This window comes from Canis lupus, chromosome 13 (assembly GCF_011100685.1).
Source record: "Canis lupus familiaris isolate Mischka breed German Shepherd chromosome 13, alternate assembly UU_Cfam_GSD_1.0, whole genome shotgun sequence".
Classification (NCBI taxonomy): Eukaryota; Metazoa; Chordata; class Mammalia; order Carnivora; family Canidae; genus Canis; species Canis lupus.
The window spans coordinates 5,427,743-5,454,454 of record NC_049234.1 but is presented as its reverse complement, the minus strand read 5'-3'; the positions used below and the strand labels follow the sequence as shown (position 1 = coordinate 5,454,454).

The following is a 26,712-nucleotide window of genomic DNA, read 5'->3' as shown; positions in this document are numbered from 1 at the left end:
GCTATACTTTTCTTATATTGTTCCTATTTTTTCTGTTTTTTAAGCAAAGAGAAGATAACCAATACTGTACCAGCATGAAAACCAACATATACAAGGTTTTGAATTAATTTAATTAACAGACTAAAATATAACCAAATCAAAAGGAATTAAACTAGGAGTTGCTCATTTTTTAGCCTTTGAACAGGGTGAGAAAAATAAACACGTCATTACTTTGCTTTTGAAATAATGCCATTAAATTATAACTCCTGACAACTTTTTAAGACATAATTCAAACATAATTTTATTTAGACCACCAACTGATAGCCTATTTTGGGGTATGCACCTTTAACTTCAGTCAGAATTTTGAAAACTTCTAAAAGAGATATTTTGTATCTCCATTAAAGCTAAAGAAAATCACACAATTATGTATCTGCTGAAGTTTTCATATCAGCATTTACAAAGACACTGCTGAAATCATCCATACCTTCAAGCAATTACAAAACAAACAGAAAATCCTTTTATCTCATACTGGAAATGATAAAGGAGGTTTACGCTCTCCTTTTTTTCTTACTTATAAAAAAAAAGAAAAAAATCACAATGAAAAGGGACATTAAAGGAAAACCATTATGAGGCAAAAACTAGATGGTATATAGAACATTAGTTGACAAGCCCATTAAAAACTTCCTCAACCCTGACTTTCAGTATCAGCTCTATCTTGACTTCCTGGTAGATTTATTATTAGAAAGAATGGAACTACTCACATCTCAATAGACTATTGCTATAAAAGATTTTTTAAAAGTTATGACATAAATTATATTTTTGACTTCATATGCCAACAAATGAAGTCAAAACTCTACCTTTAAAAGTCCTGGGAAGACAAAAACTTCATATGTACTACATAACTTGCTTTCTGGAAAGCACTTTTAAAATTATATACATTCATTCTTATATGAATAATTGAGAACTACAGAAATGCTGCTGTAATCTCTTTACCAGGCAGCATAAGAGACCATTAGTCATAATATCATGGAGTTGTTTAAAATCATGGTACATAGTATAGGAAGAACCTCAATATAGAAGTCCATAAATCATACAGTAACTAACAAGAACACAACCTGTTCCAAGTTACATAAGGCAATCAAAGTACTGCTGCTCAAATGCAGTGCACTTAAAATTTTGGTACAAATAGGTTATAGAAATTTTAATATAAAACACATTTTAATATAAACATCTAGAGAATGACAAGATTATTTTAGTGATACATTATACACTATTTGAAGTAGCTTTTCAATTTTTAAACATTTCATGCATTCATTCAACAAAAATTTATTGTGGGCCTATAATGTGCCACGCATTATTCTATGTGCTGGAAATTCATAAGTAAATAAAATACCTAATAATTCTTTAAATTTACAAAGTTAATTTCAGAATTCTTTCATTGGCAGATGAATTTTAATATTTATTTTTTTTTGAATTTTATTATTTAATAAATGTATGACACTCCAATATATCATGACTCAATATTTTCTCTTGAGTCATAATGTAGTGTTGATATAAAACTGTACATATTTAACTTCAGTATACTGTAAGCACTCTTGGCACAACATAAAAAGTGATGTGGGAAGTACAAACCACAATGACTGTCTAATTCAACAACTTTCTTTTCCAGAAAGTCAAATTTAATCATTGAAAGATCATCATAAATACAAAATGAAATATATGATGATAAGTCTCACTAGACTAGGTGTACATCTTCAGTGACATAAACACAGACTGCAATTGATATCTTTGGTTAAAGTCTTGCACAATATACAGAATTCTGCTTGAAAGGTAAATTACAATTTTTTAAAAACAGAACATTTTATCTTCTCATCTTAAAGGAAGCTCAACTAACTCTTTGTATTCTTACTTGGACAGAATCAAAGAAATTCAACTCCTTGTTATAATTTCCAAGTAAAACAAAAGTTGAATACTTCACCAAAAATTATAAAACAGAATCATTTTACTGTCTATAAAAGCCTACACAATGGATGGACATCAATTGCAGTTGGGTTTATTTTTGCCTACAGAGCCCCCCAAAAAGGCTGTCAGCACAAAACAAACCCTCCTTTATGTACAGACCTTCATAAGGTTCTATCTCCTTGACTCCATTGTCTAGGAAAAACAAAATAAAAACAAAACAAAAGAGGGAACCAAAGCACAGGGGTTAAAAACAACAGAAATTTCCAAAGGCACAAAATGTATGTCTTTATTAAAGAAAAATTAAATGGTGATTTAAATATATATATATATATGTATTTTTTGGCAAAGCATATTCAGTTACTAAATAAAGGGACCATTTAAAAAATGAGGTTAAAAATTATTATTTTCTATCATCCATGCTTTTAGAGGTCCTTTATCCAAGAATTTATAGATTGGGGAGTATGCTCATCTGTATATAAACAAATAGTGCTTCTTATATAAAAAAATTGAAAATATTAAAAATATCAGTACAACATGCATCTTTCTTTGTATATTCATGATTACCTTTTTTCTGGTACTCCAGTTTTGAGAAGGATCACCATTGTTGTGCATCAGCTAACCAGTCCTTTGCAGTGTGTGAAAATTGATTTGGCTAGTTACTAATAAACTTTATGTAACTATCAACAATTACATATACTTAGTTGTAGCAAAGAAATATCATCCAACTGCTTATTTAAGAGCATTAAGTTTACTTTTTAAAATGCATTTATTCAAAGTTTGAAAATGTGCAAGAGTAATAATGGTAAGTTATTTTACCTCCAGATATTATAAATTTTAAATGCAAAATATATAACATTTATAAATATATTTATAAATAGAACTACTAGCAAATGTGGCTAAGGCATTCAATTAACAAAAGAAGAACACTAACACAAAGATAGTAAAAAAAATCTTGATTCACCTTAGCTTCCATGTGCCTTTCCTACATGATAGAATTAGAAATAAAACTTACTTCTCTCCAATGTTCCCTTTGGCGGAAGTTGTGGAAGTTGCCGGCCCCTTCGTCCTGCCACTGGAGTACTTGACGGGCTTGTTTGGACAGACCCAGTACGAGGATGAGACCTACAAGATGCACCATTGATGTTCATTTTCAGTAGGATGCATGAAACCATTTTAATACATTTGGTTCATATGATAGCTGTGCAAGTGCAATTTTAAAAGAGGTTTAGCTGCTGATTAAAAAGTTAGGAAAGTAGGACAGAATATGGATATTTGAATGATTTTTGAAAGATGTTTCTACTGTTGTGTCATATGCATACATACACAGATACATGCACACAAAATCCTACAGTAACATCCATGGAATTATTAATGTAAATTAGTATTCTATCCTTACGAAAGCAATAGGAGAGTTCTGTTGCTCAAAAAATAAAACGTAATGTTTTACATTTCTTTCTACCAGATTTCCAGCTCTCAACACTAACCTCCCTCCCTTGATCCAAGGAGATTTTTACTCAGGCTTATGGTAGATATCCCTTTATTAGAAAATATCTCATGAAACTACAAATGAAACGCTGAACAATTCAAAATTTAGCTAAAGAAGATACTGGTTAATACATGATACTAGTATTGATAGAAAGAAACAAAAATTTAGTTTTAGTTATTGTCATTATGATGATTATCCCAAAAGTGATGTCTAATGGACACAAACAATTTCTCATTCTGTAGGAGAAGAACATGATAGTTATGAGGTGCATTATGGGGGATTTACCCAGGACTCCTGATAAATGAGAAATCACAAAACAAATGTGGTCAGGACAGTTAAAAACAAATTACAATGGTAGCCACACACTATTATATCCGCTGAATATAAATAGTGTGCTGACACTGAAAAGGTTAGTATTGATTGTTATTAGTGATCAGCCAAAGATGATAGAAGAGACCATTTAGCTCCTGGGAAAATAAATAGGTGTGCTGGTGGGGCAAAGGGGAGGTTAGTCTGATTGATTTATCTTTCACCTCGATAAGGCAGGTGAAGGAGGGGCAGATCTTCCAGTCATTAATGAAGGCATCGACCTCATGAGGTTTGTATCAGGACGCTCAGTGGATCTGGAGCGGGTGGTGGTCCGCTCTAGGAGAGGCCGTTGTTCTGTTGATCTGGATCTGTGATATGGCTGTCTATCTGCTGCTTCACAATCCCTGAAACGTTAGTCAAAAAGCAGCTCAGTTGATCTTTAGTGCCCTTCTGCTATTTGGTTATGATGCATCAAATTGATTTTGAAAAAGGTCATTATTTAAAATTATTGAATTTGTAAAAACATATTCTGAGCAATTCTCACTAAACTTCTTCAGAATTTCTAAGGAAACCAAAATCTGCCTTTAACAGCAATTCCCAATGAAGATACTAGGAGTTGCTCAGTTATAATCACTGACAAACAAAACTGCCTGCTTTCCAAAATGAATTCCCTAACTGGAACAGGTGAAATACGTGAAGTAGTCTATTTCAAAGAATTCAATGGCTTTTCCTAACATTTTCAAAAGAGTGAAGAAAATCATATAAGCATTAATTTGAAAGTCTCTAAGGCTGTTTGTTAGTATGTCAACTGAGCTATAAGAAGGCTTTTGGCACAAACATAGTGTATTGATGCACCAATATTCCAACAGGAGAATCCAAATGTTTTAAGAAAACACCACAATTTTGCAGGCTGTAGCCATATTTAAACACATGGTCACAGGAAAAATCACAGAAAACCGGTTAATCAGCCAATCTATGCCACCTATCTCAGGGAACTTTAGCAATGCCAACCGACACAATTCAGAAATGTATTAACAGATTGAAATAATAATGGTTCTGAAACAATGTGATCTCTTTGACCATAAATAAGACCAATATCAAAATCTAATCCTGTTGAAAGAGGTATACTCAAATCTAAGGAACCCATCATTATTGACTTTTGTATCCCTGGAATCTAGCATGCTTTTAACACCTAACATGTCATTGATAAATGATTTCCAACAGCAGGCCCACTATCTGTGAGACAACCCTGAGAACACTAATTTTGGCTTGAGAGCTCCAAAACAACACATACCACCAAATTATATTTCAAATCAAACTATGACCTCCTCATCTAGTTGTAACTACAAAAATGGAAATGCTTAGATATTATGAACTATAAAAACAAGCATTCATTTCTCCCAAGACGAATGTAAAGAACTTCTACTTTACCTATTAGTTTGCCCAATTTTATTTTTAATAATGAAAAATGTGGGCAATTAAAAAAAAAAAAGAAAAGATACACTTTCTCACATGTAATTAATTATATGGCATATAATTTTGGACCAGCAGACATGAGAACAGATGACTTTAGAAAGTAAATGCTGGGTTTATTCTACAATATATCATGTGATTTTCTTACACTTTAAATTCACAGGGTAATACATAAGTCAAATAATTTTTAAAATATTTTAAAATCCAAATGCCATGATATGATTGATTTCCTGAGTTAAATTAAGTATTTTTATATAAATATCTCTAGAATATGTCAAAAGAGCTGACATATACAAAGTGTAAATACATATACAATATTCAGTTACTTTCAAAGAGATATAAAAAAGGCAACCTGAGTATAAAAAAATCAAAATTCTATTTTTGTTCTTGAAAAACTATTTGAGAGAAAACACTTTTCTTTAGAAATAAATGTGCTAAATAGTTTGTTAAATGTTTTTAGTGTACGTATCTTTGTATACCTTCATCACAGTATATAAGCAGAAGTAAAGGAACATATATATGTCTTAGATTCATTAAAACCTATTTTTTTTAGATTACTAATCTTCACATCATTTTCAAATTTCCTATTATCTTAATAATAAACTGATCTTATTAAATGACATGTAGTGACAAAATTTTTTGAGATGCCTATGAAGACCCCAGCAGAAAATAAGGCTAATCTTTCATGTATTTATGTAAAATTTGATTTATTCTGATTTCATCAAGCAATTTTTTCCAAGTGAAAACTAAGATGTTAGGATATATACTTTTACTTCTTTGACACTGTATTTTAAATAATTGAAATACATGATAGTGAGTGAAATCCAGAGAATTATTTCAAATTTATTGTTATGTCCTTAAAAGGATATTGTTAGTTATAAAGCAAACAGGTCACTCTTTAGGAAACATCTCTTAGAAAAATTTCTCTTTAGGGAAAAGTTGTTTGAAGACTATGTCCATGTTTTACATTTTGCTTATATTTCTTCTCTCTATATTCATAAATAATATGTATTATATGATTTCCATAGTGTGAAAGGAAAATTCGTTAATAAGTACACACACACAAACACACACACACACACACACACAATTCACCCATAGAAGAAGGTAGCAATTTCCTAAAATGTCCACCATAGTTAAGGGGAATGGAAACCTACCATATTTTAAACTTTGATAACACAAGAGAGATCAATGCAGACTTCTCTCCCACAATTGGGTAAGAATAAGTCTTAATAGGTAAGAACTAAGATAATTGCTGAGAAAATTGAAAGCAGCAATGCCTAAGTCTTACACACCAGTCTTGTAGCAGGTTCTTTAAGATACTAAGATATAAAACTTGACACTTCCTCCCAAATTCTTAGTGAATTTTAGTTTTAAGATAAGAACTTGATTAATTTTAGGGGCACTTGGGTGGCTTAGTCATTTAAGCACCTGCCTTCAGCTCAGGTCACAATCCCAGGTTCCTGAAATCGAGTCTGCAATGGACTCCCTTGCTCAATAGTAAGCCTGCTTTTCCTTCTTCCTCTGGTGCTCCCCCTGCTTGTGTGCCCTCTCTGTTAAATAAATAAATAAATAAAAACTTTAAAAAAATAATTAATTTTGAACAGTAGCAACTGAGATGTGAGAAATATGTATTTGCAAGGCATAAACTATTTTAGGGTCTACCTTGGGTTCTTAACTTGGTGTCTATATTTCAGAGTAGGTTTTCTTTGTAATTCCACTTAATTTACTTTATGCATTTTATTTTATTTATTTATTTTTACCTTATTTATTTAAAAACATTCTTCTAAAAAGGATGGCCAAAAGTTTTACAAGATTGTAAAGAGTAAGCCATTTAAAAGATTAGGAACCAGGCACCTACCTATACATTTAAATCTTTCTTAGGTAAATAATCTTGTGTTTTCAAAAGTGATATAGTATCTAGTGATTTACTATCTTTCATAGTTCTATTTCTCAATAGATTGTTTATATTTTGTAACACGTGTTGTAACATATGTGTAGCATATGTGTAAAATAGTTCAGATTTTTGCATGTATCATTTACCTGGATAAATATCAATTACTGCTCTGTATTACTTAGGGGCCGCTATTCCAAGCTGCAAGCTCTTGCAGAGGATCCTGTTTAATAGCCCTTCCACAAACAGAGCTAATTCACCTTCACTGATAATACTGTAATAAGAGCCAGTATTGTCACAACTCAGCTTTTAAAAGCCTATGATAGCACAGAGAGAATTTGAACTGAGGATTTCTATGGAAAAAAAAATCATTTTATAATCATCTAGGGAAGTTGTCCATTTTGAGTCATTTTCCCCTTCACTATAGTTGTGATTTTTTAGATTTTTTAAATTTTTAAAATTTTTAATAGATTTTTTAAATTTCCAAATATCTGGCACAGCTTTCTACTTATTTCATTACTATTCAGTTTCACTCTCAGTTACATGCATAAGGGAGTTGTGCAATGTAACAGGGAAGAATAGGGTGGTGGGCATTCTTTTCTATAACCACTTATATTTCGATCATTGCAATGATTCAACTCCATAACAACAAAAGCTCAATGTAGCATCTCTGTAGGTACGATAAAAGAACACTAAGAATGCTAAAAGAAAGAAAGAAGAAAGAAAAGAAAAGAAAAGAAAGAAAGAAGAAAGAAAGAAAGAAAGAAAGAAAGAAAGAAAGAAGAAAGAAAGAAAGAGAAGAAAGAAGAAAGAAAGAAAGAAAGAAAAGAAAGAAAGAAAGAAAGAAAGAAAGAAAGAAAGAAAGAAAAAGAAAGAAAGAAAGAGAAAGAAAGAAAGAAAGAAAGAAAGAAAGAGAGAGAGAAAGAGAGAAAGAAAGAAAGACAACCACCAGTACGATGCAAAATTTCAAAGCAATATTCAGATATCAGTGAATTGTCCTAGAATGTGGCTCAAAACTTGCTGTCTATGATAAATTAGACAGGCTTATTTCATATTTAGATTGTTAAGGTGTCATAAATAAATGTAACAGGTTTTCTTTAAAAATAAACTTGTAAAAAGTGAAGCTATTTAAGAATTATTCTCTTTTTTCCTCTTCATAAAGAAATTATTTCACTAATGCTGAAAGCTTAAATTAAAAAAAATTTTTTCAATGTATCTCTGAAGGACAATAAGTACATCTCTAGGCAAGAAATGTCTCCCTTGTATCCATATTGTGTAATACATACAGTAAGCTGATTAACAGCAGAAGCATTATACTTTTGATAAAATATACTGATTGTCTAGAGATTTTCTATGAATTAACTGCCATAATTGAAGAAATAAATACATGATAAAAATTTAAAATTAGGCATTTTAGGGTAATTAATAAAATATATACATATTTATATAACAAATAATTTAAATTATATGACTGAATTCTATAATTTTCTTGTTCATAAATTACAATGTACAAGTTTAACTTTTTAAAAGCTCTAATTTATATTATTTTTTATTTTATTTTTAAGATTTTATTTATGTATTTATGAGAGACACAGAGAAGCAGAGACAGAGGCAGAGGGAGAAGCAGGTTACCCATGGGGAGCCCAATGCGGGACTTGATCCCAGGACCCCGGGATCACCACCTGAGCCAAAGGCAGATGCTCAACCGCTGAGCCACCCAGGTGTCCATAGTTTATATTATTTTAGTATTGCTTCCAAGGTAAAGAGAATTGCAAAACACAAAATACTCACCATGGAAATCATGATAAATAAATAAATAGATACTGTGAACAAATAGGAACATTCTATTCTTTTCATGGAAGACGGATTAATTTATCCTTAGGCATAAGGACATCTCCTTACAGAACATGTCTGCTCTTTTAAGTGTACATTCTGTATGTTAGTTAAAAGTAAGTGAGTTTATTCAAAAATAATAGCAAAATCTAGTGTCAGCCAAGTTAACGATCTAAGATGTAAAACAGCAATAATACATATAGTGAGGTGAGAAAGCAAGACATTTCTACTGTAGAAAAACATATTACTATACCCACAAGCCTATTTTATCAATAAAAAGAGAAGTAAAGTGATCTCATATCTAGAGAAGTGTTTTCTGAGAAATAATTCTTATAGGAGATAACAGAAGAAAAGATTAAATATCTCAATTTCCTGAAGGAAATTAGGGACAGATACAATACTGAAAAATAAAGATATATTGTATTATTAAATATGCACACGAGAAATATATAAGATATAAGTGTCTTGAGGATATTTTGACACTCAACAATATTTTGAGTATTTTATTAAATATTTATAAATGAAAATTACAAATTATAAATTTTCATTGTTATTTAATTTTAATTTTTACTTCAAAAAATAACAAAATCACAAATAAGTACTCAGTAGCAATAAACAAGCAGCAAATTAATATATCTTTAAATATATATATTTTTAAATCCTGCAGTAATATAATTACCATCTACAATCTATAAAATTCTTACTTTACTAAATAGGTAATTTTCATTTTCAGTGGATGTTTAAGTTTAACAATATTTTGTCAATTGTAAGAAATTAATGTTATTCCACCAGGGTATGGCCCCCCTCCCATGCTTTCCCTTCCCAGGTCCTCAAATTTTCCATAAAATAACAAACACTTTAAAGATGTATGCCTAAAGAACCAAATTATTTATTGTAATATATGTATAAATGTGATGTAATGTTACTGTAATACATGTATAATATATGTTAATATATGTATACTGTAATATATATTACTGTAATATATGTATAAATGTGATGAGCCTTGGTCCTCACACTACAATGCTATGTTCAACAGTTTCAGTGATCAACTCTGGATAATTTACTAACCTTCCTTTGTTTTGCTAGGTTTACAAGGAGAGTGGAATGGATATAGGACAGTTATCTCATACACACTGCTGCCAGCTGCCCTTAGCTGCCACTTCATGTCACTACAAATCACACAGTCAGAGGTAGTAGTCAGAGGATCAATTCCCTCAACAAACACACACACACACACACACACACACAGAGCAAGAGTTATACGTATTTTCAGATATAAATACTAACTGCCTCAGTCACTATATGTTGTCTAATAATCAAGGAAAAATGATGAGAAACACCAAAAAAGCAAGAAAAATGGGGCCCACCGTCAACAGACAAAGCAATCAACAGAGTCAAACTCCGAGAAGACACAGATGTTGGAATTGTCAGAGAATTTCAAATAAGATAATTGTTATATTAAAGACTATATTAGAAAAGATGATGACATGCATGGAAAGACTGAGACATTTCAGCAGATAGAAACCACAAAAAAGAGCCATGGGGGGACATGTGGCAGAGAAGGGACACAATGTGCCCTGGAGTCTCCTGCTGAGGTGGATAGTGGGTATGATGGAGGAGACTCTAGGGCAGCACTTGGAGGACACAAAACAGCATCTGTCCGCTGTTTGGATCCTGGGTACAGATTCATAAGGACTTAATCTGGGCTACTGTGGGATCCTGTCAGATTAGCACAGTGGGTGACCTCTGTTCTAGACCAGTAAGCAGCTAGGTTAGCCTCTGACCCCACTGATACTCCTATGGTATGCCTAGAATCAGATAATGGGAATATCATTCTCCAGAAACATGATGGTATCACAGTGGCAGTGCACAAGGCCTCTTGTTGTCTTATGTCAAATTCTCCAGCAGCCTGTGACCTAGGGACTTAATTCTACCTATGTTAATTATCTTAAAGATCTTATATTGAAGATCCAGAAATTAGGCCATTCATTTAAAGTGCATTAGGGACTTTTCTATTCATCTTACAGTAAGATTTTTTACACTTTCTGGACTGACTTATCAAAATATTAGTAAGGAGGAGTCACATAGTCACATTTTGAAGCAGCAGGTCCAGGTCACTTTGCATACAGAATTTTTGCTATGCTCTATAAATCAGGTTGTGGGGGAGAGTCAAATGGAAATGATAGAAATAAAGAAAGCAAAATATGGTAAAATATTAGAGAATTTTTATGGGCTCAGTTTATAGCGATCTTAAGTGTCTAGCTAAGAAGTTTAAATAGGGTTTAATTTTTAATGAGAGTGACCTAAATTTTCTGAATAAAGGTAGTTTTTAAATAATGAATTAAGAAGCTGAATTCAGCAGGAGTATATAGAATAAATTGGAATAGGAAAAGGCTAACTTATAATAACAAGGGTGAAGATAGAGACAAAAGTATGGAAAACATTATAAACCACAATGTACAAAATATGCAATATACAGTACACAGAACATACACAATATACAGAATTATACAAACAGAATGTCAGGGTTAAAAGGAGTCAGAAAAGTCATACAATCCAATCTTTGTCATTAACTTTACTGTTTAAACTTTACTGAACTATAAATTCTTTGAGAGCAGAGACTTTTTTTCTCTCAAACATGTTTGACATCACCATATGAGTTAAATGTAAAAATAAACCAAAGAAAAAACCCTGAAATTCCAAGCCTCCAAAATGAAATGATGATCTATTAACAGAAATAAGAGGATTCTAGGGAGGAGTGATAGTAACTGCAGTTTTGAACTTAAATAACTGAGGAGTAGAAGAATATTCTGTACTGATATCAATCAGGTAAAGAAATCTGGCCTTCAAAGGAAGGAGCTGTACTGGAGAAATGGTTTGAGAAGTCACTGCATAGTGTTAATGTTTCAGTATTGATTGATTGGCTCATTCATTATTTCTTTTTTTTAAATTTATTTACTTATGATAGACATAGAGAGAGAGAGAGAGAGAGAGAGAGAGGCAGAGACACAGGAGGAGGGAAAAGCAGACTCCATGCCAGGAGCCCGACGTGGGACTTGATCCAGGGACTCCAGGATCGTGCCCTGAGCCAAAGGCAGGCGCCAAACCGCTGAGCCACCCAGGGATCCCCCATTCATTATTTCAATACTATTTACTGCATTCATATTATGGGCCAAGAACTATACCAGCTATTGGAGGTTTTAGTCAGAACCACAGAGATGATAAGATATGGGTCAACCCATAGTCAAAAAGTTAAGGACATGAGAAATAGGAAAGAAGAGAAGCAGACAGAGAACAGTCAAAAGGTAGAATGAGAACCAGGATAGTAATGCATTAGAGAAACTAAAAAAAAAAGCAGTGATTAATAATGGCAGGTGCAAAGAGGCAACACAGATAAATATGTATAAAAGCCTTGGCAAATAATAACCATGGAGGAAAATAATTTTAAAAAGTGCTGGAGGCAGAGGTCACACTGTCAAGGGTTGAAACTTCGGAGGTGATGGAGTGTTGGAAGCCTATGTAAAAATACATACTCAAGAAACATGACTTAAGAAAGAGAGAAATGAATCATTCTTAAAGTAGTTTGAAGGTGTGGCAGGATAGAAAGAGGATATTACTTAGACTTCATCAGTAATTCAAGAAGAAGCAAAATCATGAAAATAAGAGAGATTGAAATGCAAGAGAAACAAGAAATAATTAAGGAAGAAAAAGTCCAAAGACATTAAGTGAGGTTACAGTCAGCTACATAAACAGAAGGTGAGTTGTGATGGAAAAGAAAATACTTGTAAGAGAGAAGATTGGTAACAATGCAAAGAAGTTAAGACAAAAAGGAAGGTACCTCAGAAAGTATGAGTTACTTGGGCTGGATCACATTTCCTAAGGGCTCTCAGTACAACCTCCTGGATAAGGCATCTATCTCTAAGCAAACAGTTTATGCTCTGTACAGGAATCTCCTCCTCCCGTGACTCCGCTAACTTTGTTAGGATCCTTTTTCTAATTGGGGGCTTAATGAAGGCCCCTAATCCCCTGAGTTAAGACCACTCACTGGCTCTCTTCAAACTCCATGGCAAACCTCAGCACTACCGTAGACCCAGCTCAGACTCTTCCCAGAATCTTACTCAATTCTAGCCCTAAAACAAGTCCAGTTCTGGCATCAAAACAAGGTCTGATAAATTTAGGATATTTGAGGTAAATCACTTCTACTCAAGCATCTTATCTCTGTCATTCTGGGGCAAAGCTCAGTTGCCCCTGATCTCTCTAAATTCTTCATTTCCTGTACTCTCTTCTATATCATTTTAATCTCCTCTGATTCTCTTAGTTATTATTTTCAAAAATCCTTATTGTTAACAAACTTCTCTGCATCATTGAGGAATGGTTTTGTTCTGCAGAATGGGTTCTGCATATCCTAACCTTAAATAATATTCAGCTTAACCTTGCAAACCCTGCTTTCAGCGTAGCTCACATTAGCAGAAGCTGCTTGTTCTTTCATACTTCATAGTCCTCAGATCCAGAAGTTGGCTTCCTAGAGACACTCTGCCCATTACTCTCCTTCCATTATGTAACATCTCTAATTTTTGAAGCATTCAACTTAGCTCCAACATCCATTAACAATTCAGGTTGCTAGTATCTATCCAACTTGCAATCTTTATGACTTATTCATTGATAATTTTCAGAACTGGCTGTCAGTCACCTTCTTTAGCCTAATTCCTGTGGTAATACTAGGAGATTTTAGTGCACATGCAGAAAACGGTTCAGTAATCTTGAACTACAAGATCTTCAAAACTTCAATGATCCTCACATTGTTCCCACATTACCCACAGCCCCAAAATTACCATGGATCTTAGAATCCAATGAAACTTTAAATTCAGAAACATTAAACTCCAATATCTCACATTCTGATTACAATAATTAATTCTGTCAGGTGTCTCATAGTCTCATTGCCTCTTTACTTGATCTTCGTTTGATACTTTTTGTTCCTTGATGCCACCAATTCCTAACAGTATTTATCACTCCTTTTGCCTTTCTTCCTTATCCATCCTAGACTACTATGATTGATCATCTGGCCAACTCCCATATCAACACTCAGATTCTCTTCTAACCCAATCTTTCAAACATTCATCAGAACCCTCAAATTAGTTCAATGTCATAATCTGATTTCTCTACATCTAGGCAACTGGGTATAGTTTAAGCAAAAAAAATGTTCATTCAGGTTGGCACACTGCAAATTCATGTCTTCCAACTTCTACTGTGCTGGTAGCACCAATAATCTTTTTATTTTTACTTCATCAGTTGCCATCACTTTTTAACCAATGACTAGTTTTAAACTTCCTCATTTCCTTTTTTTTTTTTTTATAAAGAGTTTATTTATTTATTCATGAGAGACATAGAGAGGCAGAGACACAGGCAGAGGGAGAAGCAGGCTCCCTGTGGGGAGCCTGACATGGGACTCAATCACAGGGCTCCAGGATCACGGCCTGAGGTTAAGGCAGACACGCAACCACTGAGCCACCCAGACTTTCCAAAACTTCATTTCCAATCAAACATTACATTCAACTTTGGGCCTCCCACCTAAAGAATTTGTCTCAAAAACAATCACCATAATCTTAATTTACAGCAACAACAAAATTAAGGCTATCGAAGATAATTATCTTCAATTTAACAACTTTTTTCAAACACTTACTTAGTTTAAACTCTGTTGTCTGTTTTCTTCCTATCTCGAAAGGAAACAAGAGCTTCTTTCTGTCTACAAACTCCATCTGTGTGTTTAGCGCAATCTCCTGCCCCATGACCTTTCTACCAATCATGCTCTCCTTTTTCTGTATTTTCAACCTAACTTGTCCTAAAGGATCCTTTCCGCAGCCTACACATTCATGGTGTATTTCATATTCTAAAGAAAAAAAATCTCCTTTGATATTGCATACCCCTATCCACTATTTCTCCATCACACTCATAGCACATGTGTCTTCTTGGCTCCCAGGCTCCCGTGCCTCAAGCCACTGCAAGCCATTTGTTCCCCCTCACCACCCTTCTGAAATCACTGGAGATGAAGTCACTGATGGCTCCTCACTTGCCAAATCTAATGGACATTTCCGTTATTATTTTTACTGTTGACATTGTATCTTCCCACTTCAAATTCTATTCTTCCCACTTCAAATGCTATCCTAGCTTCTTCTAAAGCTGGAATTAATAGAGCTCTTCCTTCTCTTTGACTCTTCCTCTAGGTACCACTTAAATGTTCATGTTTTCCAGAACTGAGAAAAAGCCATGGGTTGTTTCTCTGATTGATTTCACTTTCATTTTTGTAGCTACTTCCCATTATTAGTAAGTTTACTCTCAAATTGCTCTGCATAGCTCAAATTTCTTTGAGTTTTAAAATTATTTATTTTATTCCTTGCTAGAGGTTTCCCCTTAACTCTCTTGGTAATTCCAGAACTGAACTTGTCTCTGGCCTAAACTAATTTCCCTCTGAATATCCCTACACCCTCTTCACCTTTGTTAAGGTACGACATGCATTCAGTTACCCAAACTGTAAGGCTCATTGTGTTTCTTGACTCTTTGTTCCCCATCAACATTCAAATCCCATTATTTACTATTATATGTACTATTGATTTCAATTGATTAAATCTCGGGTCTTCTTTCTCTCTATCCATTATCTTACTTAATTCATGCCCGCAAAGAGTTTCCTGCTGCCCAAGACCAAGGCAACAAATCTCTTTATGCATGTTCTTCTTTCCCATAGCCTTTTCTCTCAAATCAACCATCTACATAGTCTCTAAGGTAATTATTCTAGAATGAATAAATATATTATAGCCATCTCCTAATTAAAACTCTTTGAAGTACTTCTATCATTTACAATCTTAGATCTAAATTCCTTAACAGAACATAGAAGATTATCCATAATTAGGACCATCTCTATCATTCCAGATTTATTTCTTGCTATTCCCTGCCTTGTGGATAATGCTCCAATAGCACTAAAACGTGGAATTTATTTTAGTGACTTTGCTCATACATTTCTTTAGAATTCCACTGACATCCTACCTTACCTCTATTACAGATCTAAATAATTCCAATTCCTCTTTTAAGATATAGCCTAGCTGTCTTTCCCGTGATTATCTTTACATGAAAGTCCAACATCATGCTGTCAAATAATGATTTCTTCATATGCTGCGTATATCTTTAAGTAGAGATAAATGTTAGGAAAAAAAAGTAAGGCATAGGGTAAATTTTTAAATATAAAAGGTATATTTATTAAAATAAAGGCTGTATCTTAATAAAGAGATATCAATAAAAGGTAACATATCTCTGCTAAATATGTTTGCTAAATGCTGACTGTGTTTAAAAATACACAGTGATGCAGATAGATTTATACTAATTAGCATAACCTGGTCAAAAGAGGAAGAGGGGGTTTTTTTCTTTTTTTTTTTAAGATTTTATTTACTCATGAGAGACACACACACACAGAGAGAGAGAGAGAGAGAGAGAGAGAAGCAGAGACACAGGCAGAGGAAGAAGCAGGCTCCATGCAGGGAGCCTGATGTGGGACGTGATCCCGGGACTCCAGGATCATGCCCTGTGCTGAAGGCAGGCGCATTTAAACCACTGAGCCACCCAGGGATCTCCTGAAAAAGAGTTTTGATTCCTAATATCAGTTAATATTTGTCTCCTGAAGTAATATAAAGAGTTTAACAAACATTATTTAAGCCTCTATTCATCTGTTCCAAAGAGGTAGCACTCATAATTTTTTATTTTACAACACTGGGGTAGGGAGACTGGTGGTTCTGATGCTTCACAGACTGGGGGTGTCATGTTTAATTTACCACATTCATTCCATTCAGAAAACTGCAGATTTGGGGGCACCTGGTGGCTCAGTGATTGAGTGCCTTCCTTCAGCTCAGGGCATGATCCCAGGGTCCTGGGACCAAATTCCTCACCGGGTTCCCCACAGGGAGCTTGCTTCTTCCTCTGCTTACGTCTCTACCTCTCTGTGTGTCTCTCATGAATAAATAAATAAATAAATAAATAAATAAATAATAAATAAAATCAATCTTAAAAAAAAAAAGAAAACTGCAGATTTCATATAGCTAACTACACTACAGCCCACTTGGAACTAATAACACATATTTATCCCCCGAAGGGGAATTTCCAGACTATGACAGTAAATGCCACCTTGAAATCTGGGCTGCGAAATTGGAGAGTTGGTGCCATTTTCTTTTCTTTCTTCTTTTTCTCTTTCCTTCTTCCTTTCCCTCCTTCCTTCCTCCCCCCCTCCCCCGTTTTTTTTCTCACAACTCTCAATAAAGAGATCACTTTTTAAGTATTCAGTTACTTTGACTCAAGAAGGTGAGTTAGGGAGAATTTGGAAAATTTAATTTAGAACCATTCTGCAAGAGAAAGAGATTGATCCAGATTTGAACTGTATCAAAAAGTTAAAAGAAGAACTACAATGTAGCAAGGGAATTGAGGATATTTCTAAGAATGGACTCAACCTTTGGATATGTAAGTAAGTACAGTGGAGACTAGTATGGAAAGGAAAAGGGGTCAAGAGAATGGAGTTCTTGTGGGAGATAAGAGAACTAGTGAAGTAAAAGTAACTCAGTGAAAAAAATAAGAAAGAACCAAGTATAGTTCTGGTCCAAGAGTAAAGTATTTGAATTCATATTTTAGAGGTGTAATAATTTCAAATGAAGATAAGATTCAGATATGGCCACAGCAGTGACTGACTAAAGTAGAATTGGGAATAAAGTTCACTATCTCCAATCTGAGACAGCCAGGGAAATGAGTGGGTGCTGAATAGATCATTCAGGTGAATGCTAACATCACTCTGGTTGATGGCAAGGATTATTAAAAGTTAGACTAAAGCTAAAATCTTCAGTGAATAAAATGGAATAACCAAGAGGTCACCAGATAACCTCAACATGGAAGGATTGTGCTCAGCTGCATTTTATACAAAGGTACAGGGGTTACATTAAAGACAAGAAGCCTAGAATATTATCGTGATAAACACTGGAGAGTGGATATATGATTGTACCCTCGATAATCCCAGAATCTCATAGTAGATTAAGGTGAGGGTTAGAAAGATTGAGTAACTTAAGTTAGCAGAGTGAAAACAAATGACCAAAGTCGCTTTAAAAAAAGAAAAACAAAAGAAGATGTTAAACTGAAAATCAGTATATGGTTTACTACTTCTATGAAAGAGACATATGTATTTGATAGGCAAAGATCCTACAGATAGATGTAATAAGTAAACCATATATTCTCATTCTCAGTTTGGGTAGTAGATTCATGGATTTCATTTTATTATTATACTTTGAAGTGTGCACACATTCTTTTTTATGCACCAAACTGATAATGATGAGATATAGTATTTTTAAAAGCAACTAAAAATTTCATTCTTACAAAATCCACCCAATTGGTCTAGGAGCAGGTGTATATTAGTCTCACACTGGAATCATCTAAGTGATGGCAAATCTTACAGTAAGATATTTGATTACTTGTTTTCTAAAACTGATCTTTTTTAAAAACATTTTTTCAAAGGTTTCATCTATTTATTCATGAGAGACAGAGAGAGAGAGAGGCAGAGACATAGGCAGAGGGAGAAGCAGGTACCCGGTAGGGAGCCCGATGCAGGACTCGATCCCAGGACCCCGGGACCATTGTGCCAGGATCATAACCTGAGCCAAAGGCAGATGTTCAACCACTAAGCCACCCAGGTGCCCCCTAACACTGATTTTATTAACTATGTTTTACTTTAATACAAACATTAATGATAATTGTGTTTCCTGACCACAAAACAAATCATGGCATAAGAGGCAATTCAGAAATGTATCCTAAAAAATAGGCTAGCTAGGCTAGGGTTCAGAATTGGAATAGGTACAGGAAATTGACAGCCAACCTAGAGCTGATTAAGAACTGATTCTACACATGTTGGCTTGTTGAAAAAATAAACAATATGAAGCAATTGACTTTTCGATGACTTAGATAAGTAGAATATAAAAAAAAAAAAAACACCCAAATGTGGTGCAAGATTTTAACTTAAATTTAAATGAAGATACCAGAGTAATCAGAATAAGCCTAGAATCAGTGATGTCTCATTCACATTACCCACTTTAAGAAAGGTCTTGGTCAATCATAGGGAATCATGTTTTTGTAAGGTAAACGTGTAGTCCCTGAAAAGCCAAAATAGTCAGAATGTAATATACAGCAAAAGTAAAACTAAAAAAGAATATTTTAGTATTAAAGCAAAATAACAAAGAGAGTGAGAAAATGCAAAAGACAATAAAATACAGCAATAATCACTAACATATAATAAACCAGAAAACACTAAATTTCAATTACATTTACTGAAAGACATCACAAAACTTGAATCATGAGGAATCTATTGTTGATATTATCTCTTATATTCCCTTTTACATTTATCTACATGAATTCAATCCTTAGGAATTCACTCATTAATTTCAATTATTTTTGAAACTGTTATTAATAACTCTTAATGAATTAAATAGTATAAAAGTGGTCACACATAACCCAAATCACTTTGAAACAACTGAGTACAGCATATAATTCTTTATACTAACTGAACTCACCACCACATTATCACTGCCTTTCTTTTCTCTGCCTATAGAGCCTCAAAATGTCACAAACTGGCTCAGAACCCTAAAGCTACATAAAACCTTGAGAAACTGTAAGCCCTTAGAGACCTTCTTTCCCTTCTCTTTCTAGTTAGTTTATCCTCCTTTCTGTTAAGCGTCAAGTAATTGATATTTCCCTTCAATATAAGGAGAATGGTGGTAAAGTTGAAAGGAACAAGGATTTTCCCATAGACCCAATATGCTCCATGGATCCAGGATTATCTATGACCAATGAGTAGATCACAGCCATCTTCGACAAGGTAAACTACAAACTGATCAGTTCAACCTAAGCATTCTAAAACTGATTCCTCAACTGTGGGGTGGGGGTGGGGGTGGGGAAGTGGATTGTTAAGGTATGAAAAACCAGTGCTGTCTAAATATATTATTATGAAGGTCGTTAGTCAAATGCAATTAATTTTTAAAAATACTGTTATTCGAACCTTCTAAGTAGTCAAAGGCTAACTGTAATTCCTGGTGAACTGAATTTTTAGAATCATCAAAGAGATGATACTAGCTCATTAAAGGGAAGCTATATTTTTGACATCTTACTACAATTAAAGTGTTTACATATGCTTTTTATTTTCTATTATTTTATTAGTAAGGATAATATTTCTAGATTTCATTAATAATCATGTAAATATATATATATATAAAGCAGAAATAGAATTGAATTATATCATATCATTAGACAGGCACATGCAATTCTATGAACAGACTCAATTGTAAGAAAAATATACCTGCCATCCCTGTGATGATGTTCAATGTTCTGACTGTATCTGGAGCGAGGTAGAGTAAGAAAATGACTGCAAGCATGGCAGAAACAAGAATATAAATGAGACTCAGGAAAGAAATGAAAAGGTATTATTTAATTTTAAAAAATAAAATTCAAAAAAGAGAAGCAGATAGTTAGCAAAGCAAATGAAAATTGTTATTAGAAAGCTTGCTCTTTCCTCCCAAAGTCCATTATAATATGGCAGTGCTAAAGGTTAAAATATTCTAGGTATTCCAAAATAAACACAACAAAAACATAACAAATCAAGACTTAAACAAACCATATTTCAAAATAAAATCTTATCAATTATCATTCAAACATCTCTAGCACCATCTATGAAATGTTATACAATATCGTTGCTTTCCCTTTTTGAGGAGGAAAGATGAGAAGAAAAATAACAAAATAACAAGAAAGTTTAAGAAGAAAATAATTAAAGAGCAATTTCTAATATACACAGATTTTATAAGGTATTATTTCTTCTCTGATCACAAATAAGTAAAAATAACTAAGAGGGCTTAAGAACTACATCTAGTAAGGAACAAGCTGACTTGAATTATTATTTGGTTATTAATTTTATTTATTAGGTTCATTGGATCCTATCTATTTTTCCATTCATTATATGTTGTACATGTTTATTACTTACTGTGGGCTGTGCCACACTTCATGCCTCATGACTACCATAAGCCACCAAAGCAGCACACTGACCTCCTCACCCATTTGTGATGGCTCCTCTTCTTTCCACAGCTCTAATTTAAACTTTTCTGTTTTCTTGAAACCTTTCATGCCAAAACACTTAACTTTGGCAGATGAACATTATATTTCATTTAAAAAAAGGGGGGAAGCCAACTTTGAACTCTCTCAACTGTCATATTTATACCTCTAAATACAGAGTACCTATACTTATATCTTCACTTGTCATTTTCTTTTGCCCCAAGGGAACAAACTCTTCTACCTGTAATCCTAACTTCCCACATGACCTTCCTTCCTTCATTATTGTCTCATGCCTTCCATTCCTGAACCGCACTTAATCCTAAAAATAAACCCTTCACTAACCTCATCTTCCTCTCAAGCCCGTGCATGTCTCTGACTTTCCTTTCGTTGAAAAACATCTTAGCCATGTCTATTAATTTTGCCACCACTTCCTCACTTCTCATTCAAGCTTTAAGCTCACTGTATGTAATGGGACTTTCAATCTCTATCATTCTCTGGAAGCTATCCTGTGAGTGTTACCTGTGAAATCCTAAAAAAAAAATCCTTTAACTTCTTGGTCTTCATCATATTATTCTTATCTATGATGGTGTTACACATTGATTTTCAACCTCTGTTTTTTGACACTCTCACCTCTCCTAGTTTTTGAAACATAATTCTCTCAGGCTATTAAAAATAGTATTTATGTAACACTTAACTAGGTGACAAATACTCCATTACAGGTTTATTTACTTTATATCTTTTATTTCTCATAACAACTCTCTGAGGTAGGTTCTAGTATTGCCACAGACAGAAAGACAGAAAGACAGGCTGTAAGTGCTTGCCGACAGCCATATAGTAAGTAGCTGGACTGGGTTTCAAACTCATGGCTTCCTTAATTCAAAATTTAGGCTCTTAGCATTTACACAACTGGCCTGGTTTCTCACCTATCTAACTGCTTCTTTACCCATTTCATTCACTGGATTCTCTTTCTCTTTATTCCATAGAGGCAGTGGTTTCCCGAGATGGAATCTTCCAACTTCTTTATATTCCAACACATTCTTTCTGGATTTTATTATTTGCTTTTATAGTATAAACTGTCACTTTGTTTAGCTTTCATTTTTCTTTGGGTTTCACAGCACATTTCTAGCTGCTTCCTGGGTTCTCCACATGGTGGCCTGAAAGTCGTGTAGACACTTCAGAAAAACACATGTTAATTTTGAGGTTTGAGGGAGACATCTGTGTATTTGGATGTCTGGTGTGGCATTATGAAATGAGGGGGCTGGAGTAGTAGTTTTCAAACTTTCTTTTTGATCAGATTTTTATGTAAAACCAATCATTAGGAATCCAATAAAATCAGAATGTCTCTGGCTTAAGAGGGAGTTGGAAGACTAGTTTCTATGCATTTGGTGTCGTCCTTAACTACAATACTAGAGTCCTTCAAGTACCTCTTCAGAACTGATGATTCCATGATTTCTAAAAGACCCTCTAGTTTCAAATATAATTCTTTAACCCTTCTTTGAAACTTAATATAATATTTCAGCTATTCTTCTGCGTGTAATCCCAGTCTTAACTAAAGATTTAAATATTTACTGAATAAGCCAAATTTTAAAAATCTCCTAATTTAACTCCTTCATTTTCCTTATTTTCTACATTTAATTATCAACCTTGCAAGTTCTAATGCCTAAATAACTCAGATTTATCTACTTTTCCTTTTCTCCTGCCACTACCTTCAATTAGGCTAACCTGGTCTACTGAAATAATCTATTGTCTCTCTTCCTTCAACCCTAACCCTTTCCTGATCCAATCCATTCTCCACTCTGTCTACAAGCAAGACAATTACAAATTATGCTTTTGATCATGTAGGTACTTTGCTTAAAATCCTTCCTTGGTTTCACATTCCCAAAACAAGTATATACGCCTTAAAATGGCATAGAAATTAAGTTCTAAACTACTTCAATCTTCAAGTCCTATCACTTCACGTCTCCCATTACACAACTTTTTATGTGGGTACAACAGACCACCTGAGATTCTCTAAGTATATCCTGTACTTTCCTGACTTCAAGATTTTGTTTATGCTTATCGCTCTGCCAAGAATGCCATTATCTTCCCTCTGTCTCCACTTCATTGCCTTTGAAAATTCTACTCAATCTTTAAAGTCCAACTTCCCTTTGAAGCTTTTCCCCAATACTCAGACAGGTAATTTTCTCTCCAATCTATTCCAATAATATCATGCTTAGGCCTGACAGTCTTCTATGTCTTATAATTAATTGGTAAATTGTATAATTTGTTGGTATATATGAGTTGGTATAGTTAGTTGGATCATCTGTTTATTTAGGTCAGGATAATGTTTATTTTAAATCCTTGTCCACAATTGGCTGACATAATAAATACATTTTGGATTGAACTAAAAAGTAAAAACATAACTACATGATTTTCATGATTAGTCTACCCTCCAAAGAAAGCAATGGTTCACGTAATCACAGAAATATTCTAGAAATGTAAACAGAACATTACAAACCTATATAGTATAAGAAAAAAGGAAACAGTATTCAAAAAAGACATTCCTGGCATTACAAAGAGTAGAAGTAATACCTAATAGTTGTGATGTGGGAGTTTATTGCATTAAGAACAAATAGATTTTCTCTGAAAATTACTTGAGCAATGAAAATATGTAAACTTGGAAGGTTATTAAAATTTCCAAATTCATAGAACAGATATCAATTGATGATCATAGAAATCATCAATTTCTAGTATTTTCCTTGAAGAGCCTTATAGTTAATTTTGTCTAAACATTAAGCAAGGATCACCTATATCAAATATCAGTTTGTTTTATTTCCCTTTTTGTGTCAGTTAATTTAACTGGCCCAAGAGGTGCTCACATTAAATGTTATTTCTAAATATGTCTGTGAGGGTATTTCTGGATGATATCAGCATTTGAATCAGTGGACTCAGTAGACTGCTCTCCTCAATTTGGGTAAGTATCATATATTCTAGTGAAAGGCTCAACAGAACAAAAGTAGGAAGGATGAATTTTTCCCCTTTTCCTGACTCATTTTAGATCTGGACTTCTCTTATCTCTCTGGCCCTCAGAGTGGGACTGAATTATACCATCATTTCATGGGTCTCAAGTACTCGCTTCAGCAGCACATGTATTATGGGTCTCCAGCTTGCATAAAGCAGGTATTTTCATCCATAATTATGCATGCCAAATCCTTATCTACCTATTCTACTGGTTCTGTTTTTGGAGAACCCGGAATGCATAGTTTTCTATAGTCCTATTATACCTCGGAACCTAATCTGGTCATGATCCCCCTTGAGATTCTGTTGAAAACTATAAAAATACATCAATGAATATTACATAAAATTAACCACACTGTTTTGGTAGTAAAATCCACCTAAGATAGAGAGATGCATCCAAGGTCTTTTACCACATCCACTTAGTACAACTTAAGAACATATTTTACTTACTTTCTCAATTAAGTCATTTTTACTTTTCTTCCAAAATTAATGGAATTATAAAACTGTCTCAAATATAACTAATGAGTTAAAAATTATGTTAAAAATTGCAATTTATCCAATGTCCTTGAACTTTTTAAAAAATTGAGCAGAGAAGTAATTCATTGTGAAAGAAAAAAACAGAAAGCTTAAAAATTACTAAATTTTAAAAAGTGAAAAAAGAAGTTACAGATTCAAAAATCATAATGACAAATTTCATTTTTCAAATAATTGAACTGAATTACTGATCTAATTTCTAGACACATTTTGATTCTTATAAAGAAATGTAATCTTTAAAAAAAAAGAAATGTAATCTTTAAAGACAAAACAAAATTGTACTTATAACGAATTATCCTTCCATTATATCAGATGAGTGAATGTCCACTTTTAGAAAACACCAAACAAAAAGGACTGCAAAAAGAGGAAATAAAATATCTCACTCTTAAATAACCTATGGTTTTTGAAAGCAAAATTTCCAACAATCTCAACTTAATGCAAAACTTTCTGTTCTGTGTCTGTAATATTGTTAATATTTTGCTAATTTATAGTTCCTAAAATATACTCAGTATGATTTAACTATGTTAAAATATATTCCTGAAATGTAACAAAATGCATTATTTTTCTAAGGTGAATTATCTTTTTTTTTCATTTACTTTCTCTGTATTTTCAAACTTTCAGAGATGTGTTCCACTCATAGCCAATAACTAAAAGGACCAAGAAGACTATAAATAGTTATGGGTAACTTTGACACTTTCTTGTAACTGGTTGACTGATAAAGAGTAGAGACAAGGCCTAAGTGTTTGAGGTATCCTAGAGATCCACATAATATGACATTTTTCTTCTTAGAATATAAATGTGTTAATTGAATGAACAAAAGAAAAAAAGCTTATGAAGTACTGTATCCTAGGCCAATGTTAATTGTATTTTTTTTGTTATTATGCTTAAGGTATACTCTATAGAATTAAGATACCTAATATATTTTGGCCTCCAGGATAGAGTATTATATGATATCTCTGACATGTTACAGAAATACTCTCTAATACTCTATACTTTTTAATAGTAAATTAACTCATGTAAACAAATAAGCTCTTGAAATGGTTTCTAATACTAAAGCCATACATGTTGCCCCAGGAAAATTATGTTCCTAGTAGTAGTTACCAGGGTTTACCAGAGAAACGATGATCCAAAAAGTATGGGGGATGGAGAGAAGATGAACGATGTCTGTTATAATTCGTCATTTTAGCTAATAGCCTGGCATACAAGTTTCTGAATTACTTGTAAAGAACTGATTTTCTTTTCAAAACAGAATAGGATTTTAACTAATGATAATAAAGTGAGATGTGCAAAGATATAAAGATCCAATCAAATTTTGATATATAATTCTTTTTAACATTACCTATAAGAAAAAGATATGAATACTATTATATCCTTCTTATACCTCTTAAGTTTAGCCAGGCACTATAAACTAATGTTGAATAGCATCATTTCTCACCCAATGTAGTCAATGTAAAAAGCCATTATCTTCATGTACAACTTTCCAATATGTCCCAAGTCCTTCATCCTTTATACTGGGTCTTTCTGATACATATGTGTGTTCTGCCTCTGTACTTATGCTCTTGTTCTTGCCTGAATAAGCAAGTCCACTTTTCAAGGTCCAACTCATGTTCTATACTCTCTACAAAGCTTTTTTTAAAAAAAAATACTTGTATTAGCTGATTTCTTTTTTTTCTGCTCAATTAATAAGCACATTAAAAGGTCAATTATTTGTAAGACACAGATCCTTTAAAATGTTAAGAGTACAGCACATTTTTTGAGTATATACCATGCAACTGGAAGTGCTCTGTCATTTAATCTACTCAACAACCCTATAAAGTTGGAACTAATGTTCTAATTTTATAGATAAGAAATATCAAGTGTCAAAACCTTAATTTTCCCAAAGAAACACAGTTAGCAAGTAATAAAAAGCCTAAATTCAAATCCAATGCCATTTAGTTCCAAATCTTACAAAAAAAGAGTATATTCGATAAAATACTCTTCTAGTCCAGTGCACCATTTACTGCTGACAAGAAAAGTTAACACACCACTCAAAAGGCCTAAATTTTACTTACTTCAAAGGAAATTCTCTTTTAGGCACTTTAATAAACAGTATATTTGATTGACTGTATGAAATTCACTGTAAGAGTTCTAC

The 26,712-nt window shown here is 33.3% G+C and overlaps 1 protein-coding gene, 1 long non-coding RNA gene and 1 pseudogene across 44 annotated transcripts in view; 2 read left to right on the top strand and 1 right to left on the bottom strand.

The window, feature by feature from the left end:
- Nucleotides 1-26,712, bottom strand: part of RIMS2 (regulating synaptic membrane exocytosis 2) — a 591,823-nt gene that overhangs the window by 202,071 nt on the left and 363,040 nt on the right. For 13 of the 43 annotated variants that reach the window (XM_038555282.1, XM_038555288.1, XM_038555275.1 and 10 more), the window contains 2 exons: nucleotides 3,961-4,140; nucleotides 2,954-3,063 (listed from right to left, as the gene is read on the bottom strand). In XM_038555282.1, the coding sequence (XP_038411210.1) occupies nucleotides 2,954-3,063; nucleotides 3,961-4,140 (290 nt within the window). The other 30 variants (XM_038555268.1, XM_038555272.1, XM_038555269.1 and 27 more) reach the window with 8 other exon arrangements.
- On the top strand, nucleotides 10,551-10,867 carry LOC119864683 (annotated as a pseudogene).
- Nucleotides 24,083-26,712, top strand: part of LOC111098508 — a 94,500-nt gene continuing 91,870 nt past the window's right edge. The window contains exon 1 of the long non-coding RNA XR_005368482.1: nucleotides 24,083-24,209. This is a non-coding gene — a long non-coding RNA (uncharacterized LOC111098508). The remainder of the gene's footprint in view (nucleotides 24,210-26,712) is intronic.